Source organism: Lactuca virosa, chromosome 8 (genome assembly GCF_052849685.1).
Source record: "Lactuca virosa cultivar CGN04683 chromosome 8, Lactuca_virosa_CGN04683_v6, whole genome shotgun sequence".
Lineage (NCBI taxonomy): Eukaryota > Viridiplantae > Streptophyta > Magnoliopsida > Asterales > Asteraceae > Lactuca > Lactuca virosa.
Window position 1 is genome coordinate 296,678,611 of NC_136433.1, and position 9,295 is coordinate 296,687,905.

The window sequence follows — 9,295 nt, forward strand, 5'->3', positions numbered from 1 at the left end:
TTTTTCATTTTTTCATTTTTTTTATATATGCAAATGCAAAATGCAACAAAATGAAAATATTTTAGAAAAACTAGGAAGAAATAAAATGACAAATAAAAACATAAATGAAAAATCTTTTTGGATTTTTAAAATTTTTAATTTTTTTTGGATTTTTTTAGAAATCAAAAATAAAAATTAAAAACAGAAAATCTTTTTTTGGTTTTTAAAAAAAAAATAAAAATGACAAAATAAAAACTTTTTACAAAAGGATAGTAAATCCTCTCCCCAAGCTTAAAATTAAGCATTGTCCTCAATACTTAGGGAGGAGTGGAAGACAACTACTCTGACGGGGGTGTATAGCGACGGAAGAACTCGTCGTGGAAATCAGTAAAATCGTCGCGAAGACCTAAGAGCTCGTCACGATAGTCTGTAACCTGAGAGCTATAAAGCTGATAATCGAAGTGGAGACCAGTCATAGTCTGTTGAAGAGAAGCAATATCCTGGCAGAGGTCAAGATAGTGCTGGTAAGTGAAGGGGGGGTTGGGGTCAGGGTGAGATGGTTGGGTGGGTGGGTCTGATCCTGATAGTCAGTCTGCATTCGATCAGGCTGACTGAAAGAGATAGGTGTGGCGTCAGTGTAATCTGGGTGCTGAGTGGACGATGATGGACGATCAGACTGTGGACGCCGGACCTGCTGCGCCCTATGTGGGCGAAGGGGTGGTGGGATGTTCGACGGAAGAACCCACATAGTGTCGCTAATGGGGTCTGCTTGGGCGATGACATCAGGGCCCGTGACCTTGAAATAAGTGGAGCGACCCTGCATCCAAACATACCCACCTGGGGCAGTACGAAGCATGTGCATAGCCCGAATGGTCTGCAGGGTCAAACGGAAAGAATCACCAGCAAAGGAGGTGTATCCCGGAGGAGATTGCGCCGCGAGGGCGCGAGCAATGACATAAATTAGACCACCACAACGAATTGCACCGCCGGTGAGAAGGGCTATAACTCTATGGAATCGTTTGATGATAATATCACCAAAATGCGGGCGGTGCGACCCGGTGATCATGCACCACAAAAGAAAAAGCTCGGCTTTGCCGGCTTTTGTAGTCTCAATCTGTGCATAAATGATATTGCATATAATTTTCAATGCAATTTTGAGAAAAGGGTGCACGATACTAGTCTGTACGGATTGGGCTGAATCATAAGACTCCAAACCAGTGATGGAGTACTAAAACTCGCGTACGTCAAAAGCGGGGGTGGGCTGGGATAAACTGGTGATGGGGGTATGGAAGATAGTACATAACTGGTCCACGTGAATAGTGTGAGGGGTGCTAAAAATGCGAAAAGCTAAGTTTCCCTCCTGATTTACGGCTAGGGGCCGTAAATCAGGAGGGAAACCATAAATATGAAGTTCCCGCATTAATGTACGGCTAGGGGCCCAGAGTTGTGGCAAAATATCGCGGTCGAGAAGCCGCTGGTAACAGTCGAGTGCAGCCTGTGAACCTAAATCCACAGTGACATTGTCCAACTGGACAGTGTATGACGGCTCTGGAGCGTCAACCTGTCTGCGTGAACGAGATGGTCTAATGGGCATTTTTTTTTCAAGTCAAAAGTGGGACAAGGTAGGCACAATTTCCAGGTAAAAGAAAATAATAATCAAACAAAAATAATTATCTCTAACTATTCCCAAGCGGATACGCAAGCCCGCACAAATATATAACAAAAACAAGAAGTCAGTTTCAGAACGAAAATACCTGACTGTGCGCTAAGCAGCAGTATATTTTTCGCCTCTGAAAAATTTTTGATTTTTGAAATTTCGTCCGGATGAATCTCTTCTGAATTGCGTCGTGAGCAAACGTTTCTACTTTTCGTGGCCTGCGGATTACTAACGAAGCGTAGATCTAAAAAAGAAACTCACAAAAATTCAAATTTCAAATGAACAAAATGATATTTTTGGAGAATTTCAACCGTGAAAACATGATTTCGTTACCGTAAAGATGTTGTAGGAGTAAAACAGAAGATATTGATACCTTTATTTGCTTGATTTGGATGAAAAATGAACGATTTGAGTGTTTGTTGGTGAAAGAACTCGAAATGTAGTGGATTTCAGAGAGAAGTTTTGAAGTGTGGTTGTTACAAATGAGGCTACGACCGATATTTATAGCAAAAAACACAACCTGCGACCGCAAAGGGAGAACCTGCGATCGCAGGTTTCTAAAATATGACCGTTTGGCGCTTTTCTCGAGGCAAGTAATGGTAAGTTGCACAAATTTGATACATGCGATCGCAGGTATAGAACCTGCGATCGCAGGTTTTGAGAAAAATAGTGCAATCGCTTATTTAACTTTCAAATGTGAGGCATGATAAAAATTGTGATACATGCGATCGCATGTACTAAACCTGCGATCGCAGGTTCCCTTTTTTCGTGAAAAATGATCCAGAAAACCTCGATGACGTGCTGCGACCCCAAAATGCATAACCTGCGATCGCAAAGACTGGGCTTGCGGTCGCAGGTTCCACCAAAACTGTATTTTTCTACTTTTTTTTTTTCAAATTCTCTCTGTCACTTTTTATTTTAAAAACACGATTCAGTTAAAAAGGGATGACCTAAGTAGCTAAAAACACACAAAAATTAAAAAGAAGTTGCAAAATAAAACGAAACCAAAACAAACGCCCGGGTTGCCTCCCGGTAAGCTTCCCGTTTTTACTGTCGTTGGCTCAAGATTGTTACTTGGTTTCCTCAATTGCGGTAAGTCGGGACCTCGACTACCTCCACTTCTTCATTTGTAACTTGAAACCCTTCGTAAAATGGTTTAAGACGATGACCATTTACTTTAAAAATCTTTCCTGTTTGTTCACTTTTAATTTCTATAGCACCATGATCAAACACGTTAGTAACAACAAAAGGTCCCCCAACGAGACCTCAATTTATCGGAAATAAGTTTGAAACGAGAGTGATATAAGAGTACCTTTTTACCAGTAGTGAATACCTTTCGCGAGATCATCTTGTCGTGAAACGCTTTCGTCTTCTCCTTATAGATTGCTTCGTTCTCGTAAGCATCATTCTTGATTTCTTCTAACTCTTGGATATACAATCTTCTTTTCTTACCAGCTTCATCCATGCTCATATTCAAATTTTTGACAGCCCAATATGATCGATGCTCCAATTCAACCGGTAATCGACAAGGTTTGCCAAAAACAATTCTATATGGTGATATACCGATAGAAGTTTTGTATGTTGTCCGGTGAGCCATAACGCATCATCCAATCGAATACTCCAATCTTTCTTTACCGGATTGATGGTTTTCTCTATAATGCCCTTAATCTGTCTGTTTGAAGCTTCAGCCTGCCCGTTGGTTTGCGGGTGATATGCTGTGGATACCCGATGTTTGACACCATATTTCTTGAGGATTGCTTCGAGGGTGCGGTTGCAGAAATGCGTGCCCCGATCACTAATAATGGCTTTTGGTGTCCCAAACCTAGCAAATATATTTGTCTTGACAAAATCAACTACAACCTTGGCATCGTCTGTTCGTGTAGCTTTTGCCTCGACCCATTTGGACACGTAATCCACAACAAGTAAGATGTATACAAACCCGAAAGATGGCGGAAACGGACCCATGAAATCTATACCCCAAACGTCAAAAATTTCACATACTAAGATTGGAGTAAGTGACATTTGATTACGAGATGTCAAAGACCCAGTCATTTGGCACCTTTCACAAGTTTTGCAAAATAGAAAAGAGTCACGAAAAATATGAGGCCAATAAAGACCGTTGCCCAAGACCTTATGTGCGGTTCGTTGTGGACCATAATGCCCTCCACAAGCTTCTGAATGGCAAAAATTCAGAATTGATTTGACTTCATCTTGAGGCACACATTTTCTAATCACCTGATCAGCACAGTGTTTCCATAAATATGGCTCGTCCCAGACATATCTTTTCGCCTCCTTCTTTATTTTATCTTTCTGGGCTCGGGTAAGATCTGAAGGGAGTTCTCTGGAGACCAAGTAGTTCACTATATCAGCAAACCAAGGAGGGTTCTGAACAACGAATAGATGCTCGTCAGGAAATGTTTCACGGATCGGTGTCGGGTCTTCAGGTAGAGTGAGTCGGCTCAAATGATCATCTACCTAATTTTCTCTCCCACTTTTGTCCCTGATCTCTATATCAAATTCCTGTAGCAGCAAAATCCATCTAATCAACCTTGGCTTTGAGTCTTTCTTGGCAAGAAGGTACCGAATGGCTGCGTGATCAGAAAAGATTATAACTTTCGTGCCCAACAAATATTGTCTGAATTTTTCCAATGCAAAAATAATTGACAGCAACTCTTTTTCTGTGGTAGAGTAATTTGCTTGGGCATTATCCAAAGTTTTTGATGCATAATATATAACGTGAGGAACCCGGTCTTTTATCTATCCTAGAACAGCTCCAATAGCAGTGTTACTGGCGTCACACATTATCTCGAATGGTAAACTCCAATCTGGGGGCTGAATGATGGGGGCAAAAGTAAGAAGATTTTTCAGCACATCAAAAACCTTCTTGCAATCTTTATTGAAGTTATATTCAACGTCTTTTTGCAATAACTGGCACATATGAACTGATATCTTTGAAAAATCTTTTATAAACCTCCTGTAAAACCCTGCATGACCAAGAAAAGAACGCACTTCCCGAACATTCTTCAGGTAGGGTAAGCTCTTTATAACATCTATTTTTGCTTTATCGACTTCCAAACCTCTTTTTGAAACAATATGTCCAAGAATCAGACCTTGGTCAACCATAAAGTGACATTTTTCAAAATTTGAGACCAGGTCCGTTTCTATTCATCTTTGTAAAATTTTTGTGAGGTTTTTCAAACAAATATCAAAGGAGTCTCCATAGACGGTAAAATCATCCATGAAGACTTCTATGGTATTTTCGACATACTCAGAAAGAATACTAACCATACACCTTTGAAAGGTAGCGGGTGCGTTGCAAAGTCCGAAGGGCATACGCCTATACGCAAATGTCCCGAAAGGGAAGGTGAAAGTCATTTTCTCCTGGTCTTCTGGAGCAACTGGAATCTGATGGAAACCTGAAAATCCATCCAAGCAGCAGTAGTGGGATTTTCCAGCAAGTATCTCTAACATCTGATCTAGAAATGGGAGAGGAAAATGATCTTTCCGGGCGACGGCGTTTAATTTTCTGTAATCAATACAAACGCGTCATCCGTTCTGAACCCGAGTTGGAACCAACTCTCCTTCTTTGTTCTCTACCACTGTCACTCCAGCCTTCTTGGGTACAACTTGAACTGGGCTGACCCACTTGCTGTCAGAAATTGGGTATATAATCCCAGCATCCAGTAACTTCATAACTTCTTTTTTAACCACCTCCATCATTGGTGGGTTTAATCTGCGTTGGGCTTCTCGCGATGGCTTATAATCTTCTTCCATCAAAATTTTGTGCATGCAAAGAGATGGGCTGAGTCCTTTGATATCTGCAATAGTCCACCCAATTGCACTTTTATACTCCTTCAAAATTCTAATCAGCTCCAACTCTTCTTTTTCTGACAGCTTGTTGGATATGATAACTGGTAATGTTTCTTTTTCTCCAAGGTATGCATATTTCAGGTGCTCTGGAAGTGTCTTCAGCTCCAAGATGGGAGCTTGCACTACAGAAGGAAAAAGCTTGGAATTAGAAACTAGTAATTTAAGAGTTTGGGTACCATACCTCAATTTTTTCTGCTGGTCCATATGAGCTGCCATCTCTTGAACTTCTTTATCAATCACATACTTTTCTGATAGAACTTGAGCTGCATTAATAGACAAATTTTTGTGGAGCACTAATGCTAGTGTCTCACGGTTAGCAATCTCAAAATATTCTGCATATAATGGCTCAATTACATCAATGAAATTAAGGGCTGAAACATCATCAGGATAACGCATGACATCATAAATATTGAAGTTGATAACTTCACCATCAAATTCCATTGAAAGCGTACCATCATAAACATCTATTTTGGTTCTGGCAGTTTTTAAAAATGGTCTCCCCGAAAGAATGGAACCTGAATTTGGTGAGTTGTCATCCCCCATATCTAAAACATAGAAATCAGCTGGGAATATAAGTCATTCACTTGAACCAAAACGTCTTCCAACACACCTTTTGGGTGCACCAGAGAATGATCAGCCAACTGAATGATGACTCCAGTTCTTTTTAATGGCCCTACCCTGATAGTTTTATAAAGTGAATATGGCAAAACATTTATAGAAGCTCCTAAGTCCAACATAGCTCGTGGCACTGAAAGGTTCCCCAATTTGCAAGGAACAATAAATACTCCTGGATCCTTACACTTTGGGGGTAGCCTTTTCTGTAAAACAGCTGAAACATTCTCGCTTACTTTAACTGTTTTGTTTCCTTTTAATTTTCTTTTTGAAGTACGTAACTCTTTTAAAAATTTAGCATATTGGGGCAGTTGTTTAATTGCATCAAGAAGGGGAATATTTACCTCAATCTTTCCGAAGAAATCCATAATATCCTTGTCTTCCTTTTCTTTTTTCGTGTTTTTCAGTCTTGAGGGAAAAGGAGGAGGGGTAATTTTCACTTCAGCTTCAGCAGGTCCATCTTTTTTCTGCACCTCTTCAGTCGCCTCAGATTCTTTCTCAACCACGATCTCTTCTTTCTCATCTACTTGCTGATCTGGTCCTTTGTAATTTTTACCACTTCTAAGAGTAACATCACAAGCATTGTGCTTCGGGTTTTTCTCAGTCTGAGATGGGAATTTTCCTTGTGTTTGTGCTTCTAGTTTGCTCATGGAGTTCGCGAGTTGCGATACCTGCTGCTCCATATTTTTGATGCTGGACTTTGTTTCATTCTGGAAAGCTTGGGTACTGGTAGCAAGACTTTTAACTATGTCTTCCAAAGACATGCTGGAACTACTAGCTTGTGACTGAACATCTGGTTGCTGAAAATTGCTTTGGTGCTGATTTTGCTGAAAAGGTTGCTGAAACCCAGGTGGAGCTTGATATTGGTTTCTTTGCTGAAAGTTCTGTTGAGGCCTTGGCTGGAAATTGCTATTTTGAGGTCCTCCCCAAGCTTGGTTGTTGCGGTGCTGATCAAATGGCCTTTGCTGAAATCCTCTCATGGCTTGCACAGATTCATTATCTTCTTGAAGTATTGGGCACATATCAGTTGGGTGCCCGGTTTTGCAGCAGATCGCACAAGGTTTGACTTTTGGCTCAATACCTTTTTCTTTTGTCAACAAAAGGACAGCTTTAGTCAATTCTGAAATTTGGGATTCCAGGTGGGCGTTACTCACTTCCTCGACTCCTCTTCGATGGTCCAGGTACCACTCTTCCTTAGTTGCTGAATGTTTTGATTCATTGGCCAGCTTCTCAATTAGTGCCCTGATCTCTGTTGGTGTCATGTCTGATAGCGACCCTCCACTTGATGCATTTATAAGTCGCCTCTCCATAAGTATCAATCCTTCGCAGAAACCCTGATATAACTGATAATCACTAATGCCATGTTGTGGGCATCGGACTAACAACTTCTTGAATCGCTCCCAATAAGTGTGGAGAGCCTCTCTTTTGCCTTGCTTTATACCTAGAATCTCTCTGCACAGATTAGACACTTTCGCCTCCGGAAAATATTTCTCTAGAAAAAGTTTGGCGAGTTCATTCCAGCTTGTTATTGAAACAGACGGGAGGTCATATAGCCACTCCTTTGCTGCATCTTGAACTGAGAAGGGGAATGCCCTTAATTTGATCTGGTCTTCAGTAATTGTATGGGGCTTCATTCCAGAACAAACGACATGGAATTCCTTGAGAAATTTATGAGGATCTTCATTCTCAAGGCCTCGGAACGGGGGTAACAAATGAATTAAGACGGATTTAAGCTCAAAGTTCTGAGCTTCTGGAAAGGTGATACACAGAGGTTGTTGGGTAACCTCTTGTGTTGCCCACTCACGGAGAGTTTTTTCAGCTTCATCTCCGTTTTCGCTCATGGTGGATTCTGTTTCAGTTTCAGAATAGTCTGTGAGTTCGGGTTTGTCTGAAGATGATGAGGAGTATGTCTTGAATGGGCTGTTAACGGGTGAAGTAGGTGGTGCTTTTGGAAAAGGTTGAAATGAGTTTTCAGGTTCGTTCCACAAGGGGGTGCCTTGTGCTGTGGGCGTTTGATAGTGCGGTGGGGGAGAGGAGGTTGAGGTTCCTACTTGTTGTTTCCGAAGTTTTGCCTCCTTCTTTAGCTTCCTAGCAGTCTTCTCAATCTCTGGATCAAAAATCAGATCAGCTGTACGTGAAGATCTTGGCATAAAACTATTAGTGTTTTACCGTGTCCCCGATAACGGCACCAATTTGTTAAGACCGCTGTCGTACACGATTTAAACAAATAAAAATATGAAATAAATTACTTTATTGCACTAACAAGTAGTACAGGTAAGCAGGGTTGGATCCTCAGGGACAGGTCCTAATGTTTACACCTCTTTGCGTAAGGCGTGAACTAATTATTTATGAATGCAATAAACATAAAAGGGGGGGGGGGTATTTCTGAAAATTAAACTAATAGAAATTGAAAATGACAAGAACATGACTAAATTTAAAGTGATGTAAATTCAAATAAAAGAAAGCAATTCCAGTTTCGCGGTAACACCCCTAATCATATAATTAACCTTCAACACAATATTTGACTATGCACTTGTTTAAACTGGTACTAAGGTTCATTAACAAGCTCTAATGACCTCTATTACAAAAAATCATTTAATCAAAATAAGTTCTTTGAATTAAATCTAACTTTTTACTAAATTAACCAAACAAGCTCTTGATTAACAAAGAAAAGTTGCGTTAGACAGAGTGTAATTCCCAGTAAAGTTCAATACCTCTCATAAGCTCGAAGGCGTTAAAACTTGTTTGATCAGTTCATATTAGACTTAACCCTAAATTCATAATTAATCCAATAGTTGTCACTTTTACTAATTAGTGTAGACAATTACGGATCTAAACAACCAGATGACTAAAATGATTCACAAACAATTTAAGTGGCCAACAGAAATTGAAATCAAAATCAAACACTCAATTTAACATAGAATTGATCAAACTAAACAGTAATCATAGTCAAACATAGTGCCTAATGATTAATCATACGAAAAGGTTACGTCTTGCGAAACTGAAATCTGAGTTTTTAGCCTGACATGGCTAAAAACGGATTACAAACAATAAAAATAGAGTCTAAACGACAAATCTTACTAAACTACGAACATAATTGAATCCTCTCCTTTAGATCTGCATTCTTCACTTGAAACCCTCTAAAAATCACCTCTGAATCGTCAGGAATCGCCAATT

At 40.1% G+C, this 9,295-nt stretch overlaps 2 protein-coding genes across 2 annotated transcripts; both read right to left on the reverse strand.

Annotated features, from left to right (window-relative positions):
• Positions 1–4,393: 4,393 nt before the first annotated feature.
• LOC145131642 (putative mitochondrial protein AtMg00860) lies at positions 4,394–4,759 on the reverse strand. Its single transcript, XM_079066302.1, has one exon. It carries the CDS (start codon positions 4,757–4,759, stop codon positions 4,394–4,396), a length of 366 nt encoding a protein of 121 aa, XP_078922428.1.
• Positions 4,760–6,051: 1,292 nt separating this feature from the next.
• On the reverse strand, positions 6,052–8,268 carry LOC145131643 (uncharacterized). The gene has a single exon (XM_079066304.1). The coding sequence runs from the start codon at positions 8,266–8,268 to the stop codon at positions 6,052–6,054; it is 2,217 nt and encodes a 738-aa protein (XP_078922430.1).
• Positions 8,269–9,295: the final 1,027 nt, after the last annotated feature.

Coding starts and splice junctions, on each gene's coding strand:
- LOC145131643 (XM_079066304.1), bottom strand. CDS start 8,268: ATGCCAAGATCTTCACGTACAGCTGATCTGATTTTTGATCCAGAGATT.
- LOC145131642 (XM_079066302.1), bottom strand. CDS start 4,759: ATGGTTGACCAAGGTCTGATTCTTGGACATATTGTTTCAAAAAGAGGT.